Source organism: Podarcis muralis, chromosome 1 (assembly GCF_964188315.1).
Source record: "Podarcis muralis chromosome 1, rPodMur119.hap1.1, whole genome shotgun sequence".
Classification (NCBI taxonomy): domain Eukaryota; kingdom Metazoa; phylum Chordata; class Lepidosauria; order Squamata; family Lacertidae; genus Podarcis; species Podarcis muralis.
Window position 1 is genome coordinate 131,287,746 of NC_135655.1, and position 19,295 is coordinate 131,307,040.

Here is a 19,295-nt window from a genome sequence, read left to right on the forward strand (position 1 = left end):
CGTGCTATGAGTTGCTCCTCGAAGTCAAGTCGCAACTGTATTAACGGTTTTAAGAAAAAGGAAACAAACTTGCAAGACGTTTCCGTCTTGCGAAGCAAGCCCATAGGGAAAATCGTCTTGCGAAGCAGCTCAAAAAACAAAAAACCCTTTCGTCTTGCGAGTTTTCTGTCTTGCAAGGCATTCGTCTTGCGAGGTACCACTGTATAAAATATGAGAAGGGACTACACTTGAGTCTTTCTGAGTTCTAGTTATCAAGCCCCAAATCTGTATTTTAACTGCCAGTGTGGGAGCATTTGCTATGTAAACCACATTCAGATGACTAAGAACTTAAGAAGAGCTTGCTGGATCAGGCCAACAGCCCATCTAGTCCAGCATCCGGTTCTCACAGTGGCCAAAGATGAAGTAGAACCTGAGCACAAGAGCCCCCCTCCCCTCCTGTGACTTCCAGCAACTGGGATTCAGAAGCATGGCTGCCTCTGACTCTGAAAGTAGAGCAAAGCCGTCCATCACGGCTAGTAGCTACTGATAGTCCTCCATGGAGTTGTCTAATCCCCTTTGAAAGTCATCAAAGCTGGTGGCCATCACTGTCTGCTGCGGGAGGGAGATCCATAGTTGGATTATGCACTGCAAGAACGAGTCTTCCAGTTCTTGGCTACACACAAGAACTGGAATCAAGAATAGTCAAATGAGACGGATGGATGCCAACAACTAGGTGCCAGACACTGACATCTAGCTATCACTAAAGTGGTACACCTGCATCTGACATGATGTTCCTCTTTTCAAAAAATAACCAACAACATTGAAAGCTATATGTTAGGGAGAAGACTATACCAGGATATTCATTCCTGAAATGCTGGTATTCTATTTGTAGGATATTAATGATTTCTTTTGTATGTAGGAGCATCCATCACAGATTTTCCATTGCATTGAGACTGTGCATTGTTTCTGACACACAGGTTAACCTCAGGTTAAGAACTTAATTCATTCTGGAGGTCCGTTCTTAACCTGAAGCACCACTTTAGCTAATGGGGCCTCCTGCTACCACCGCACGATTTCTGTTCTCATCCTGAAGTGAAGTTCTTAACCCGAAGTACTATTTCTGGGTTAGCGGAGTCTGTCACCTGAAGTGTCTGTAACCTGAAGCATCTCTAACCCGAGGTAAAAGGTAAAGGGGACCCCTGACCGTTAGGTCCAGTCGTGACCGACTCTGGGGTTGTGGCACTCATCTCGCTTTATTGGCTGAGGGAGCCGGCGTACAGCTTCTGGGTCATGTAGCCAGCATGACTATGCCGCTTCTGGTGAACCAGAGCAGCGCACGGAAACACCATTTACCTTCCCGCTGGAACAGTACCTATTTATCTACTTGCACTTTGACGTGCTTTCGAACTGCTAGGTTGGCAGGAGAAGGACCGAGCAACGGGAGCTCACCCCATCGCAGGGATTCGAACCACCGACCTTCTGATCGGCAAGTCCTAGGCTCTGTGGTTTAACCCACAGCGCCACCTGCGTCCCTGTAACCCTGTACCACTGTAGAAAAAAAAGATGTTGCTAATAAATAGGCAGTTAAAAAGAATGAATAAAATGTTAGTAGAATTCTTACTATCTACTTCCCAAGTGTATCATGTGCTCTGTCATGTTTGAAACGTTAAGTTGGTAAGCAATTTAACACTCCCTGCTACAACTGGGGTTACTAGTGAATGATTAGTCCATGGGTAGGCAAACTAAGGCCTGGGGGCTGGATGCGGCCCAATTGCCTTCTAAATCCGGCCCGCAGACAGTCCAGGAATCAGTGTGTTTTTACATGAGTAGAATGTGTGCTTTTATTTAAATTGCATCTCTGTGTTATTTGTGGGGCCTGCCTTACAATTTTATTTTTAATAATAATAATAATAATAATTTTATTAATTATACCCTGCCCATCTAGCTGGGTTTCCCCAGCCACTCTGGGTGGCTCCCAACAGAGGACTAAAAACAGAATAAAGCTTCAAACATTAAAACTTCCCTAATGTATTATTGTATTATTATAACAATGAATCAAAATGAGATACACAATAAATCACCTATTAGCATATGGAATAGAATAATTATTGTATAACTAAAATACAGTTTCATATAAATTTGCAGAAAAAAATAAAATGAGAGGATCATTTGTGTTCCTACCTTAAACACTATGTGAAGCATCATTTGCAAACCAGCCTTGCCAGGGTATTTGCCAGCAATATTAGCTGCAGATAAATTGAAGAGGTTGGCTCCCGTTTCCGTGCAGAGAGCATGAATAAGCATCTTTTTCCCGACTCCTTCGGGTCCAGCCAAGAGCAAGGCTTTCACCAGAGGTGCTTTCTCATGTACAGACGGAGAACCTATGAAGGTGAAATGGGAACAATATGACGATGTATAGGTACATATGTAGTCATTCCAGTATTCCACCATGTGATTCCCAAGTGCTGACCCAGACATTAGTGGTTTGGGGGAAGATTGACAGTGCCAAACCAAGAGCTTTTGTTTTCAGGTCAGCAGCTGGAACGTGTAGGGTGATGTCTAACATCAGACATACTCTGAATAGACCCATTTCATCCCCAACAAGATCTTTATTAAAGTTTTTCACAATACAACAGGATAAGAGCTACAATAATTACAAACGGAACGAGTAAAATATGGAGTCGTCTCCTAGAGGCAATTCCAAATAGGCATATTGAAATTTATGGGTTTAAGTAATTGAAGTCAATTGACTTTAATGGGTCTACTCTGACCAAACTCCACTTTCCTGGGAGTATGTCCCATTGAATTCAATAAGATTTAGTTCTGAGTAGATATCACCCATAAACTTTTAAAAACAACTCTTGCTTCTAAACAGTTTAGAAAAGAGACACAGATAAGAAAATCCACCCGCCCTTCTACAAATAGTGTATCCAGTAATGCATCTGCAGAAATTCAGTATGGCAGAACACTTGGCAAGTTATGTACTTGTAGGCCCCAATGATTTCAGTAAAAGAGCAAGTACTTAACTATCCCATTGAAATCAATAAGCTTTACAAGTGTGTAACTTTGACTGGATCGCAGTCTTGGGAGTTTCTAATTGTTCTCACATCTTTTCTGGCCATGGCTTGTGAGGTGAGGGAATTCAGCTCATTTCATACCGTATTGGCCCGAATAATAAGGCGCACCTGAATATAAACCGCACCTTTAAAATTCAAGGAGGAAAAAGAAAAAAAGACGATTCCTAAATATAAGCCTCTCCCTTAAAATTGGAGAGGGGGGAATTCCGAAAGGCACCCGCCCAACGAAGCGCAATCACACAACGAGGAACACACACATGACGTTTGTCCGGGGGGGGGGGGGATGTAAAAGGGGGTCAACAAGCACCCGTCCCAAACAAGCACACTCTCACCACCAAAGCCCATGCGGTCATCTGCTGCCGAATACAGTAACTGGAAAACGCCCGCTGCCCAGCTGTAAAGGAACTGCCTCACAGCTGACCAGAGATTGCAGCGCGTAGGAGACCTTGCGTGGGCCACGGCCGCTGCTTAGCTTGGGGGAACGCTGCCTCACAGCTGATAGGCTTCTGCAGTGTGCCTGGAGCCCACGTGGTCGCCAGCGCTGCAGTCAGGCTCTGCCAAATCCAACAGTGTCGCTGCTGCAGACCAGTTCAATGGCTCCCCACAACAGTGTGCCGCCTCGCAGCCGATCTAAAAGCCAATTTTGGTAAGGTCGCAAATATAAGCCACACTTTAACTGCTCATGGTTGGAATTTGGGGGAAACGTGTGGCTTATATTCGGGCCAATGTGGTATTTAAAGCTGAATTTATCAAATTAGCACTTTGTGAGATAATCTGAGAACCGAAACACAGTCATCCTTTGAAATTCACACTTATCTGAATGTTGTGATGCAGTTCTCCATCCAAACTATGTTTAGGAAAATGCATATATTAGGGGGAAATGTGCCTAAAGATGATTATATTCATGGAAATTATATACAAGTAGTATTATATATGGGAGAAACTGCAAACAAAAACCTGTTTATTGGGAGAAATTCACACAAAAATGCTGACTAATCTCCACAATTTTTTAAAATTGCAAAAATCTTGCAGAATTCTAGATTGGAAAAAATGAGAAACCAAAATTGACAGATCCTTCCATCCCTACTGCTAACATGGATCTGTTCTGAAAATCTGCAAACTGGCCCAGTTTGGAGGTGTGATAGGATGTTCTTTCTGTAAAATTAACTGGATCATGTTCAGAAAAGTGACAGGAGCTCTACTGCAGCCTAAGGAAAAGCCTCCCCCCCCCCCCGAGTAAAGGTTTATACTTATCATATTGGAACAATATACCATGTAGATAGTACATTTAAGAAAACATACATGTTTGGTTATTAATTTCTAGAGTTTTAGAAGGCAAGAACAATTAAAAGCACTTTCTCCAATATATGAAATGAGCTGACTAATTCCAGAAATGCTTCCATTGTTCAACAGCAAGACACATTAGCTGGCTTGTAAAAGGTAAATTGCAACCTTAGCCTTTTCCCTAACTTGATTAAATTTATAATCACTGGAGCTTGTATTAGCTATTACCTTTCCCAAGTGACTTCCTTTATGTGCTACAGCTCCCAAACTGTTAACATGCAAACAAGAAATGGCAAAGAAACGGCATGTCAAACACATAGCAACCACGCTCCCCTTTTAAGTATGCTATTAAAACCATACTGTATCAGTTCAGAATACTTAATTGAAAAAGAATTCTGCAGAATGCTTTCAACCAAAATCAATCAAGCACTGTCATAGCTAGTAAAAGTATATGAGGCTGACAGGAAGCAAAGCATGGTGTCTGCCCTCTGACCATTTCTCCTGTGATCTTACCTAATGGCAATATGCCATACAGAGCGATGAGCTGCCTGACATCTGTGAGAGAGGGCATTGGTTCTATGTCTTTCTGCCGAAGGGTAGACCCCAGATAGCTGTACTCACCTACAGGGAAGAGACAAAGGCTTCTTCATAGGTGATACTGTATTATTACAAAATGTGTAACTCCAGACATTAGAAGCTGCCAGGGAATACAAGTTTAGCATCCTGTTAAGCCACAACAGATTTAAATCTATGAGTTCTAATAGTTATTAATATGTTTTTGGAATGCATCCCCCAACATGAATACAAAATAAAAACAGAAGTGGAAATATTCAGCCGGCAATTTAAATGAATGTGGACTTGATTTTTGACCCCCATGCTATTTTTCTACAAATGTGTAAATTATTTCACAAGTATACCATCAATTGGCAAGTACATAAAAATGACAACTGCACAGTGGGCAGAATTCATGGACAAACTAAATAGATTGAATCCTTGCAGCACTGATGTGAGATAGGTTAACACTGTTCCAATTTTATAGGTAAAGAACAAGGGCTTGGTTGTGGGTGTGCTTGACAGGTCTCTAAATGCAGCTGGCATCCAGTGTGCTATCTCTGGGACCACAGTGGCTCTCCTTGCTAGCTGAGTCATTCAGCATGGAAACGTGGATTCCAGCTGCTGGGACACCACAGAGTATGTAACCCATGGACATAATCACAGGTTAAGAAGGACTGACATGCGGTGAGGAGAAATGTCTTAAGAGTACCATTTATCATCATCAGTAGAAGCATAATTTGTACTGATGGCATGCATTTGGGTAAACTTTTTATTGCTAGTATTTATTTACATGAACATATTTTAAAGGTTTTGCTTTTGAAACCTTTATGTGCCTTTGATAAATGCAAATTTATCAAACAGTAAATTAAATAAGACTGAATCATAAAAATAGAAAAAGTGGGTGTTTTCTTTACAAGCCCACAGTGGAGAGCTGGTGCACTGGCTAAGATAATGAGGTGTGATGCAGGAGGTTGCTAATTCAAGTCTCATCTCAATTACAAACTCACTTGGCCTGAGGAGACAAGTCACTAACTCTCAGCCTCCTCTCTTCCCTATGGAAATACTTGTCCACAGCATCCACACAGAGTTGTTGTGAGGAGAGTGCAGCAATGGGTGTGAGGCACCTTGAACACTGAAAATACTGCATAAATGACCAGTTTAGTTGCCCATTGGTTGTTAAGGATTTGTATAGCTGGCAGATCTTTTTAGTGTTGGACAAACTTGGCAGCTTCTGGTATCTTATATGGCAATAGCAAATCCATTCCGTGAAAGCTGATCTTTGTATCACCCAAAGGCACAATCCATGCACAATCCATACTCAAAGCATTTCTCCCAGCACTTTGAATACAAGCTGCTTTCTCTGCAGAGGGGAAAGTCTTCCAGTTCTAGGGACATTTCCCCCTATGCTGAGACTTCAAAGGGGCTCCCTCTAAGCAACCATCAGCTGACTGTCAGCTAAAAGGATTGAGGCATGCTAAGAGGAGGCTGCAGTGTAGCAACCATCTTTGAACAATTCCCTAATGTCAGGTGATTGACAGGCAGGTGGTCCTGCCCACCTGTTAAAGTTGGCCCTCAGTGGGTGAGCAAGATTTAGCCCATCAGGCTTAAAGGGTTCCCCCATCCCTGTACTACAGGGAAGTGTTTGCAGGGTTGGATGAAAACCAAGGTGTGCAGAAGTGCAAACAACGTTTAGAAGACTAAACCATAAGGAGAGGAAACACCCCTACACACACACACGATCCAATGTTCAGTGGGCATAGAATACTGACTGTAGTTTGGGAGGGGGAATGGAAAACTGACGTGCGGGTGGTGGAGAAGAGTATTCTGGCTGGTTGGAAGGAACCCTGAACCACGTTGCAATCTTTTGCTGCCTTGGAGACTGGAACACAAGGGATTTTGACACGGACATCATCTGATATCCACGTGGGTTGCCCCTGCCTACCTGTTCAAATTTGACCCATGAGGCAGATCCTGAAAAGGGTCAGGCTTGTGAAGCCTGTTTCTGAGGGGCGCTAGAGTTAATACCATACGCAGCTCCATGCCAGCAAGCCAGACCTGTTCGCCATTAAAAGTCTGAGCATATGTTGAGATTGTTTCAGCCCAAGAACCACTAATCATTTGCTTTACCAGATAAACTGCAGGAGGGTTTGGGTAATGAGCACTGGCTACCCCGAGTGAAACTTCAGAGGGAAGCAGCAGCTATTGGACGGTTCGGTTGGTCTTTTGCCCCCATACGCCGGCTGGATGACTGATTTGCACATCAGGACCCGAAGCAGTTTGCATAACTGGAGCAGAGTATAAAAGTGAGTCAGAGAAGGGGCACCATAGTGGAACCCACTTATACACTATCAGATGTTTTTAACTTGGTCTAAATTATGCTTTTGAATAAATGCTTACATTCTTCCATATTCAGGGCTGATGTGGATGTTACTTTTCTCTGCCCGGGTTTTAAAAGCCTGTAAGGGGAAACAGCCTGGAGATGGCTGGTGCCAGTGCCTTTGCAACAGCAAGGGGGTCAGATTTAACTATGAGACTAGAATTGTGCTCAGTTCCTGTGGCATCTCTGAAGTGCACAGTCTGACCTTTGCAGCTTCCCAAGAAACATCTTCAAAACACAGGTAGGGAAATGCTATTGGAAGCATCCTTTAATTTAGTGTTTGGTGCCAGCCAGATGTAGAAATGACAAAGCACCAGAATTAGAAAATATGAAGATTATAAATCAGACTAAATCCTGAAGATCTCTGCTTCAACTGTCATACTGGGTCAGAAGTTAAGCTTATATTAATTTTTATATCTGGAACCAGCGACATCGGTATGAATGGTGTGGCTTGTCTATTCAGAGTCTATTATAGGAACACAAGGCAGGTTGCACAACATTGCAATTTTAAAATATTATATGTAAATGTAAAGGAAATCAAGATGTACTTCTGTATTGGTACATAAAGTTAATACTTTACCCACATAATCGCCGAGTTTCACTTTCTTGGCTCTTATTAATATCTGTGCTTCTACCAGCTCCTGGTAGAGAGAATCAATTGTCCTACAAAGAGATACATAATTTAACACCCAGATTTGCAGATAAAAATGCAAATCATCTCTTAAAAAACACACCCTCATGTAAGCATTTGTAATGTCTGTATATGGCTAAAATGTACAATAATTACATTTTCATTTTTAGGGAAAACACACTCGTACACTTATTGTAACATTAACAGCAATTTCCATCTATTAGCGGTATGAAATACTGTGGAACACTAACAATACAATAATGAAATTATTTCATAGAAATTTGGAGTTTAAACATTTTCCCAACACAGGTCCTCTCACATTACTACCTCCAGGCTACTTGAGACATAACCTCACCGTTCAACATCATTGCAGAGTTCCTGCAAGTCAGTAGAACAGGGTGAATAAGCAGCTTTTAGGAAGCTATTTTTTAAAAAGAAAGAAAAAGATCGTGTATTTTGAAATGCTGGAGGCAACCTCGTAGTACACAGATCTTATCTTGGACCTAGTTAGTGGTACAATACCACACAGGGCCAGCCCACCCATGAGGCAAGGTGAGGTGACCGCCTCAGGTGGCAGGATCCACAGGGGCGTCAGATCCAGCTGCCTGGCAGCCCTCCCAATGCCACCTCTACAGTGGCCTCTTGGTGAAGAGGAGGAGCTGCTGGTCTCCTCCCAGCCTTGCTTCTGGTGTCTATCTTCACCCACCCCTTCTTTGCTGGCAGGAGAGGTACCACTGTGCAATTCACCTCAGGTGCCAAAATGTTTTGGGCCAGCCTTGTTTGTGAATGAATCATAGGGGCACTATTCTGTATTTAATATTGGAAGTGGTAGTCAGTAATGTTCAGAGAGTGGGATGGCCTCCCCGACCCCCACCACTCAATGAATATGGCATAAACTCTTTTGCATGGAGATGGAGTTTAGTAATGTTATTTGTGGTAGTCTGGAAAAATCTAAATAAAAAACAATGATGGACATTTAGATTTGAAGTGTCAGGTAACTGGCAAAGGTAGTAAAACTACAGCTATTCGTTGTTTACTTGTTTTTTAATGTCCACCCCACCAATATGGCTTCAAAGAGATTCCAGAGCAGCCGGCAACACTATTTACCCTAAGCTTCCTACCGTCAGCCCAATGGGCAGCAATCTGCAAGGCAGCATCAAGGATTATACTTTATGATTTGTTTTATATAGGGAATAAATGCTGCTTTGTTCAATTATTACAGAAGGACTAGCCAGTGTCCTATTTCAGGGATGTTAAAAACAGATGGAAAATCTGATACAAATCTGAAACTACCAGGTGTTCCTACACCTGTCACAAGGAATAAAATTTAATGACAATTCTTCAAAGAACCATTAGAGATATGATGAAAATGCACAGAACTAAGGTCCACAGTACATATAACCTAAAATGAACTCTCTGCAAATTGGTGGTTGACATTTCCTATCTAAATCTCTCTCTATATGTTATCCATTTTAAAAGAATTCTATGTTAGATTCTCCATAATTGCTAAGGAATTGGAGCTACCAGGTTCAGGCTTAGGCATACCAACTTTGACTCTCTTTTGTGTTTGAACAAAGCAAAGAGAGAGAGAGATGTGTCAATGTGAATCTCAGAGGAGCAGGTGCATTTTTACCTGTCAGGAGTCAGATCTTTCTCCTTCTTAGATTTTTTCTTCCTTCCACCCTTTTTCCCTTTTTTCTTTTTCTAAGGATCATAAATGGAGAAAGTTAGCAAAGGCAATACTTCTACACCCAGCTAAAAGTTAGCACAAGATTCTGAATAGTTTTAGTGGCCTCTGGTGATTTAACTCCTCCTGCATATATATATATATATATATATATATATATATATATATATATATATATATATATATTATACACATTGTTTATGCTTTCTTCACTTTAGTGTTTGCAATTTATTCTTGGAGGAAAATTGCAAGCACACTTAACTACACTCAAATACAGTTGTACCTTGGTTTACAAACTTAATCCGTTCCGGAAGTCCGTTCTTAAACCAAAGCATTCTTAAACCAAGGTGTGCTTTCCCATAGCAGCGGGGGACGCAATTTACAAATGGAACACACTCAACAGGAAGCGAAACATGTTCTTATTCCAAGGCAAAGTTCACAAACCAAAACACCTACTTCTGGGTTTGCAGCATTCTTAATCCAAGTTGTTCATAAACTAAGCTGTTCTTAAACCAAGGTACCACTGTACCTGTATTTTCTTGACCAACTCCCAAAACATTTAACATTTCCCTTGAGCCTTATTCTCTCCCCTTTGCCCAGTCTGCAGTGGCTCACATGGGACTGTTCTGGCTACACACTGGTGAGGAATTCCAGCCCAGCTGCAGCATGGGCTGGGCCAGGGAATCCTGGTGTGTCATTATTTCCTTGTGATTATTTCCATGTTCTTCAACGTTACATGGTCCTCCTCCCTCTTGAGGAGACATGTTGGATGCATCCTCCAACACACAGCCTTCATTTTTCAAGGTGAAGTTCGGTCCCACTTGCAGGACCTTGTGTGGTCTGGGCTGCAACTTGTGAATCACTGCATCAATCTCATTAATTGGGACATACAAAGATTTCAGCGGCACATGCCGTATTGCATATGAGACATTGTGGGCCTCAAATTTATCACATTTTCCTGTCCCCTCCGCTTCTGGCAGTACAAGTACTGCTCAACAGAGAAGAGCACCCTTACCAGTCTCACAGCTGGCAGACCAATCAGGCCTTGCCTTGAAAGCAAGGACAAGAGCTTAAAACCTCTTTCCATGCTAAGTGACCACAAGAGGACCTGGCATTGTTTAAGAGGGGTGTAGTGATCCCCTGGCACTGTCATCCGACCAGAGGAGTCCCAGGAGTGTGATTTATAGAAGGTTGGGAAACTAACAGAAAGTATCAGAATCCAAATGTTAAGACCTAAGATGTAACAACTATACAATTAAGTTTAAGGAGCTGAAGTGAAATAACTGAAAAGAAGCTATGTGTTTACCACCTTGAGAAGCCTATAAGGTCAAGGTAAAGGGACCCCTGACCATTAGGTCCAGTTGTGGCCAACTCTGGGGTTGCGGTGCTCATCTTGCTTTATTGGCCAAGGGAGCTGGCGTACAGCTTCCGGGTCATGTGGCCAGCATGACTAAGCCGCTTCTGGCGAACCAGAGCAGTGCACAGAAACGCCGTTTACCTTCCCGCCAGAGCGGTACCTATTTATCTACTTGCACTTTGACATGCTTTCAAACTGCTAGGTTGGCAGGAAACAGCCACCAAATTAGAGAGAGAGAGAGAGGGAGAGAGGACAGGTAGTTATCTGTTTCTTGAAAGAATTCTATCTCCTAACACATCTTTTGTTTTACAAATTGTTCAGTAAAATAAAACCTTTTATCTGTTTAGCTTCTCCCTAGAAGAGTCTTCTTCATAAAAACCAATACCTGAGCAATAGTTAAGAGGGGGTTTGCCACACCACCAACTCTCTGGTATCTGTATTACATGATTTTGCCTGGAACAGTGTTAAGGCAGAAGGGAATTGGTGCCCCACGGGCAGGAGCCAGACCTGAGAGTCTTTTCCACTGGCCTGACAGCCTTTGGGCTCAACCTCTGCCCTCCTCCGAGTAACAGCAGTGACATTCAGAAACAGTAGAGTGACATACAACCCAGACACTGCAGCACACACCTCTGCAGCGCCCTTCTTGCTTTTTTGGCAGTGGGGGGGGGGGAGTTAAAGGTGAAAGCCTGCCAGGATCACTTATAGTGGCCCAGGTAGCCTGATGCTGGCTCCCAACTACCAGCATTTCATTCATTCCAGGAAGAGACAGCTGGAGACTCTGGCACAACGGTTTCCCCAACCACCACTCTTTTTCTCCTGCTAGGCTCCAATACTTTGGCCACCTCATGAGAAGAGAAGACTCCCTGGAGAAGACACTGATGCTGGGAAAGATGGAGGGCACAAGGAGAAGGGGGCGACAGAGGACGAGATGGTTGGATAGTGTTTTCGAGGTTACCAGCATGAGTTTGACCAAACTGCAGGAGGCAGTGGAAGACAGGAGTGCCTGGCGTGCTCTGGTCCATGGGGTCACGAAGAGTCGGACACGACTAAACGACTAAACAACAACAACAAAGGCTTAAAAACGTCAAAGACAAAATAAAACTGTGTATGCCTAAGGGCGTGAAAAGCCATTTTTGAGGAACTGGTGAAGCAGTAGATGAAGAAGGCAGTGGGGGGCAAGATTCCCAATGACAGCACTTCCTGGAATGATTGAAAAAACATGAAACAATAGAGCTATCAAATAACTTCTTAAAAAGCTTCATTATACATCTTTAGGCGCCAGGCAAGAATGTGTCCTTATTTCCTTGTGATTATTTCCATGTTCTTCAGGAGGGAGTAATATTCTACAGCCTTTTAAACGTGTTTGTGGGAAGGGGGTTATTGTTATTGTTTTGCTTTTCTTCTAACTATTCATTTGTGCTTTTATCCTGTATTTTTATCTTGCGAACCACCCTGAGATCTTCAGATGAAGGTAGTATATAGATTTAATGAAAATTAATAAAAATAGTAATAACTAAAAGGCTGTTGATTTGAGGAAAGTGACTGATTCATCGAAGGCAGGGGATCTGCAATGGCCAATGATTCTGAGCATTATGAGTGACTGAGAAAGCCAATGAATGAGGTAGATGCTTGTGTGTGTAAATGGATGAATGTGTGGGGTTGGCTTGGGTCCAATCCAGTTTTGGCACCAGCCCCACCCACCATTGACTTGTATCAATTTCACTTGGTGATCCCATAGTCCTGTCTTTGAACTTGGAAAGGCCCAACAGGAATCACATTACCATCTGTTATCAGACAGATGCACATTTATTAGCAAGACATTTTGGATACTTGCAGAACATCTTATGACGCAAGGGATCTCTCTCTCTCTCTCTCAGACAGACAGACAGACACAGAGGCAGTCTGAGGTATCAGTTACCGTATTTTTCGCTCTATAAGACGCACCAGACCACAAGACGCACCTAGTTTTTGGAGGAGGAAAACAAGAAAAAAAATATTCTGAATCTCAGAAGCCAGAACAGCAAGAGGGATCTCTGCGCAGTGAAAGCAGCAATCCCTCTTGCTGTTCTGGCTTCTGGGATAGCTGCACAGCCTGCATTTGCTACATAAGACACACACACATTTCCCCTTACTTTTTAGGAGGGAAAAAGTGAGTCTTATAGAGCAAAAAATACGGTAATCAATAAATAGAAGCTCTACTGATACAACATCGGATTCTATCATTAAAGCGATTTGGGCAGCACCAGAAAGTATATCACATATCAAACTGGATTTACAAATATAACAACAACAACAACATATTACAGTAACATTTTTATGCATGCATCTGGTATTAGTAATCAAAGCTTCTTATGGGATACCTAACACAATACATCTTTGTTTAGCACCGCAAAGACACTGAAGATGCACCAATTTCCTCTTCCCCATCCCTGTTTCTTTTCTTTAGGGTCTATTGTCTTTTGGCCCATTATCTTTCCCTAATTTAAAAATGATCACATCATGGAGATTAGATCATTTCTGCTTACATAGACAATGAGCATATGTTCAGCATATTGGCCAACTGTTAGCTTCCTTAAGGCAATTTCTCCACTAGAGTAATTTGGAAGTTTTATATACAGTATGCTGTGGGAAAAGTCTTTCTAATTAACATCAAGATTTACGGAAAAATTGGCATGTGCTAAGCAGAGACTGAGAAAATATTTTTGTTTGTGGCTTTCCTACGTGCTCTACTTCATGCCATAGAAAAACTTCCTTTTGAGAGAAACTCTTTAACCCCCTTATGAATTTAATGAAACACATTTAATGAAAACCACAAAAACATATCAAAACAGTTAGTTAGCAACAGTCCTCTTTATTTGCATCCTTATTTGATTTTTTCTTTGTGGCTTTTTCTGTTGAATGCACGCACTTTTTTGTTGGGGAGGGGTAATCAAGGTGTTGGTGGATATGTGTGTTTTGAATTCTTCACTGAAATCTCAAATTCTAAGTCCATGAAACCCAAACTCTACGCAATAATGAAATAAACCAAGCTACTTCCTAAGAAAATAATTGGGAATTGCTCAGATTATTTCAAAATCAATCCAAATGTGGGTATAAAATGAAATAAGGCCTTTCTAAGAGCCCCCAAATCCCTCCTAACCACCTACTTAAGTATCTTCCAGTTTTGCCCCATTTTCTGCTGCACCAGCAAAATAGACGTGTTTTCTGACACCTGCAAAGTGGTCCTCTCTTAGCTATATCCAACATGATTTTCAATCATTTGACATCAGTGACCTTTCCTTCAAACCTGTTTCATATGGGAAGGTTCTGGCTAGTGAAATTATTTTATTTGCCATCTCTGTTGGGAAACTTTTCCACAGTCCAGTTGCTGCACTGAGAACTATTTGTGTTATTTATTTAGTCTAATGCAATGCTACTGGATTAGTAAATTAATTGATAATTTGCTAGGTAGTAATTATTATTATTATTACTATCATTCATTTTTAAAAATTTTATGGAACTGTTTTGTGTGCTATCTTTATGAATTTGATATATTCATTGTATTGCTTTTATAAGTTTAAGTGAACTATGGCTTGGTGTAGCTGGTGTTGTTGGGAGCCCTGCTCAGTATGAACTTGTTTATGGAAAGCAGAAGGCAAATATGAAATACAGAAAGACACCTGTGTTTTTGTTCCTTTGCAGTTCCACTTGTAGAGGGAACCTTCTATCAAGCTGCCCCAGAGCAAAATACTGGACTTGCATGGAATGCTTTCATTTTACACAGCTTTCCGAGGCTTAAATTACCATTTTATACTATTTTTGAATTCTGACGAACAGAGAAACTTATCTTAGGAGAACTGATTTAAATAAGAGTTTCTTACAAATAAGGTGTGTCCTTTTTACATTACATTTGTTGAAATGTCCTACTTTCTATATGCACCTGATGATATGATACCTGGGCAAATGTTTCGGAACTGCACATACCCCAAGTGCTTTATTATAAAAGGGATGGCCTCTATTTTGTTGTTGTTTTCTTGAATGCCTTCTGTGATACTGTGAATACTTAACAGAATAATAAGTCATGAATGAAAATTAACAAAGGAAAATGGATAGTGCGCTTGACAAAATAAGTGGTAGATGGGAAGTCATTATAGATGAAAGAAGAACTTACTGTTATTTGATGTAACATACACTACTGTTTTTATTTTTCTGTTTGCTACTTTTCCTTCATTTCAATAAAGCACACAATAAAGTACACACACACACACACACACACACACACAGTGTGTGTGTGTGTGTGAGAGAGAGAGAGAGAGAGAGAGAGAGAGTTGTTATTTCTCCATGGTAAATCACTTATCCCATTCTGTTCCTATTTTTATTTTTGCCTTCCGATCATGCCTTGCTGCTGCTGTTATCTGTAAGTTATCAGCTCTCTCTGCAGGATCTCTTGAAGCTGCATCTCAAAGTAAGTGCGTGGGTGCGCCTTGTCTCTAGTGCATGTGCAGATATGCATGGATAAAACCATGAAGCATCAAAATCTATGAAACATCTTCAGGCACTTGAAGAGCCATGCTCTTCATTGCCTGGCATTTCACACACACACACATTGTCAGAAGTTTTTAAAATTTGATGTTTTATTGTGTTTTTATGTTTTGCTGGAAGCTGCCCAGAGTGGCCTGGGCAACCCAGTCTGATGGGCAGCATATAAATAATAACATTATTTTTTATTATTGTTATTATTAAGTGGTCCATTCACATCATGCTGAGGCTTATTTCCCTTCTTCAACTTGCCGCATTCCCAAAGGCATACTATTTTCAAGGTCTTCCTGGCACATCCATAGGTTCTGTATGTTTCCAAGCTGACCAGCTGTTTCATGGATATGAAAACTGTAAGTGCAGATTATTCTATTTTACTCAAACTGCTTTAGGTGTTGGGTTCAGGCTGGCAGCAGCTCCCAGTAGCTGACATTTATTTGAACATTTAAAGTGGAACTAATGTTTTATGAGCCTATGGACTGCTGTGAGTTATGTTTTTCTTGTAGAAAGCTCATCATTACAAACTGAATTAACTCTTTTTTTCTGAGACTAACTACTTGGTGAATTAAACTTGTATTATTGTTTCAAGCAGAAATTGTTCTGGAGAACAGCTAACTCCAGAAATGGAGAAGGAGAAGACAGACAGCAGACATTAAGAATAAAAGTTCACAGGAATGTGAAAAGCTGTCTCCTTATTTCTGCCCTATGGATAGCTGAGAAACAGGTCCAGTTCACACAGAAACCTGAGTAAAACTATGACTAAGTGTGCAGGTACTCACAGGAAAAATCACAGACACTTTGCTCCTTTCCTACTTCTGCCATTACATCTGAATCTGGCCTTGCGGTTTGTCTCGCTCCAGACAAACCACATCCAATATTTTAACAAAAACTCTTGGCTACATCTCACTGTTGTTTGAAGCAATATAAACCACAAGCAGTTATTTCTGTTGGTAACTTGTAGAAAACAGTCTCTGCACTGGTTCAAAGTTAATTAGTAATTCTGCTTCTAATATAGCTATAAACGTCTACTCACCTTTCCTTTTTTGCCTTTCTGGCCTTTTCTCTCTATCTCTCTATCCACAGCTAACTTTAAATTCTTCAGTTCCTGGCGCATTAGCTCATCAACCTGTTTGGATAGATATATACAGGGAGTCTGGAATGGCATGCTTTTCACTCCTAAAGACTCTTTAACCAGAAAATACAAATCATATGCTGGAAATAGGCGAACAACATGCATTATCCAATTTTGGCATGCATATTTTTGTTTTTGCTATGTGCTGTAAGATTGGGCGTGTAAAATCTTACAAGATCAGGAGGCAGAAGGGCAGGAACTGGAAGCCTGCTAAGGGCAAAAGCAAGCATATTTTTAATCAGATTCGACCAATTCCTTGTGAATTCTTTTCATCCAAGACTTCACATTATCCAGAGTCCATATCTGGTCTGAAATTAATGGAGTCTCCTGGGCAGTGCAGCTGCTGCCCAGAGGTTCTAGGCCAGGGGTCTGCAACCCGCGGCTCCGGAGCCGCATGTGGCTCTTTTACACCTTTGTCGTGGCTCCGGGGCAGATACTAGTGAGGGGAGGAGGCGCATTGTGTGCCCCGACACTCCCCACTGTGGCGGGCGCTGTACTGGCTGTGACGTCGCATGGGGGTGGTGCGTGCGTTAGTCACGCACCGTCCCGACGTCACCTTCCCGCCCGCCCACCCGCTACATTGTAAGGGGCATGTACGCTGGTCACTGTTTTGAAGGGGAGTGAAGAACACACACACACACAAAGGTAACTTGTTAATTTAACGTTTATTTCTATGAGGAGGAGTAATTCTGAGGGGTCAAACAAAGAAATAATAAAAAAGTGACAAAAAAGTTATTTTTATAATGACGAGTTTTGCGGTTCCTAGTTTTTTTTCTTCGGAAACGGGTCCAAGTGGCTCTTTTTGTCTTAAAGGTTGCAGACCCCTGTTCTAGGCTATATGTTGAGGTGATTAAACACCTCAGGAACTACTATGGCATTCATGCGGGGAATGAAGTGATCTTTTCCAATCCTACGTTGTGCTGAGGACCCTGGGAAGCATAGCAAAAGAGCTGGTGGAGTTTAGTGGCTAAGGGTGTGAACGGGGAAGTCTACAGTTTCACTCTTACTCTGCAACTACAGAGCAGGTGGCCTTAGGCGAGCCACTAAGGCAGCGAGAGTCTCCGCCCTTAATCTCCATTAGAAACCCAGCTTCTGCAAGCGATCTTTGTTGCGCAGATTACTGATCTACACATTTAGCAGAATGAGGGCATCAAGATTCCTGAGGTGGTATATTCTCTACTTGAGAATAGAGATGGGGGATTATGATTTAAATACTTCACGTTCAAGAGGAAAACTGGCATATCAAATAGAAAAGTTTTATCCACACCTCTCCCTGCTAATTCTTTTTGATTACATAGGAGAGCATTAAAAATCTGATCCCAACCTGAAAATTTATGGTACAATCTGTTCTGTCACCTAAGGACTCTATTATCTTATTCTCGCCTCATTCTACTGCATGTGTAGATCAGACCCGAGATAATGCATGCAATGTCCTAAAGTGCTATATAAATGCTCAGTAACTATTGTTGTTGGCATTTATTCAAATGTCTCAAAGCAACTTTCAATTGTAAAAGAGCTCCCATTTCTAACCAAAGGAACTATCAAAGGACTATACTTTAGTTACTTCATAGCACAGAGTGACTTGGGAAAGGCAGATCCATGTCAATCGATTAATATGCCTAACAAGCTTTTACTTCTCTGTAGAAATTCTCTTTGGCAACAGCCAGTGTTTGTGGCCTGCTATTCAAAGTTCACCTGTATTCTGATCTCTTCTTCAACTTCTTTCCTCTTTTCCTCCTTGATCAGTTCAGGGTCATATTCCTGTGAGAAGTTCCATCCCTCATCTCTGTTTTGCCAAACATCTATTATCCAAGAGCAAAAAAGAGAGTGGCGTTTTTGCTTTGTTTTATATTTTGTTAAAGTAGCTCTACAGTGATGTTTATATTGCTATTATCTGACAACTGGATAACGGTAACAAGCCCTAGCATCTTTACACCACACGCTTATACATCTCTACTCAGGAGTAAGTCCCACGGATTTCAGAAGGACTGCCGCCTTCATCAAGTTTACTGCATGAAATCATATTCTGAAATGGAAAACTAACGGTGTCTGTAATGATTAAGTTTCAACTTTTAGTTGCAATTGTATTAGACTGATTTTTATATAGTCCATGGCAAATATAATGTTATAAAATTGCTTAATTTCAGCTGTTCTGTTGTAGGTTTGTGGCTTTTAATGAAGCCTACTCATAATTTATATTGTCAGTAGATTTTTTTTTAAAAAAAGAACCCTACAACAGAGAAGCTGAAATTAACAACCTTTTTAACTCCTCCATAAGAAGAAAAGAATGACACATCTGTCTTCTTGGTGAAGGCAGACCACCAGTAGCATACTAGTGTACAAGGCCTGTTTGAATCTCAGTTCAAAGGAGACTTGGGGCATATTATAGTTATAAATATCATGCATGGAAGATGCTTCTTCATGATTTTTTTTTGTCTTATTATGATGTATATTATAATTTCCCCCATTATGATTTAATTCTGTCTATCCCTGCAAAGCTGTTGGAATAAAACATTCCAACCCTGCTGCTCATTCCCTGTGTGCCTACAAAGAATAGGCTTGAGAATGCTTGTCAATCACCTTGGAGCAAGATTCCAAGAGTGCATGATCAGGTTTCCTACCACTGTCCTTGGCCAAGCTTTATGCCCAGAATATTGAGGAGAACTTAGTACTACTTAAAATGCACAGCTCACCTCTCCTG

The 19,295-nt window shown here is 41.4% G+C and overlaps 1 protein-coding gene across 2 annotated transcripts in view; it reads right to left on the reverse strand.

The window, feature by feature from the left end:
• DRC11 (dynein regulatory complex subunit 11) overlaps positions 1-19,295 on the reverse strand; it is an 86,235-nt gene that overhangs the window by 15,944 nt on the left and 50,996 nt on the right. For both annotated transcript variants that reach the window (XM_077918628.1, XM_028702907.2), the window contains exons 10-15: positions 18,290-18,396; positions 16,496-16,588; positions 9,537-9,607; positions 7,853-7,935; positions 4,854-4,961; positions 2,161-2,360 (exon numbers count right to left, since the gene is read on the reverse strand). In XM_077918628.1, coding sequence (XP_077774754.1) covers positions 2,161-2,360; positions 4,854-4,961; positions 7,853-7,935; positions 9,537-9,607; positions 16,496-16,588; positions 18,290-18,396 — 662 coding nt within the window. The remainder of the gene's footprint in view (positions 1-2,160; positions 2,361-4,853; positions 4,962-7,852; positions 7,936-9,536; positions 9,608-16,495; positions 16,589-18,289; positions 18,397-19,295) is intronic.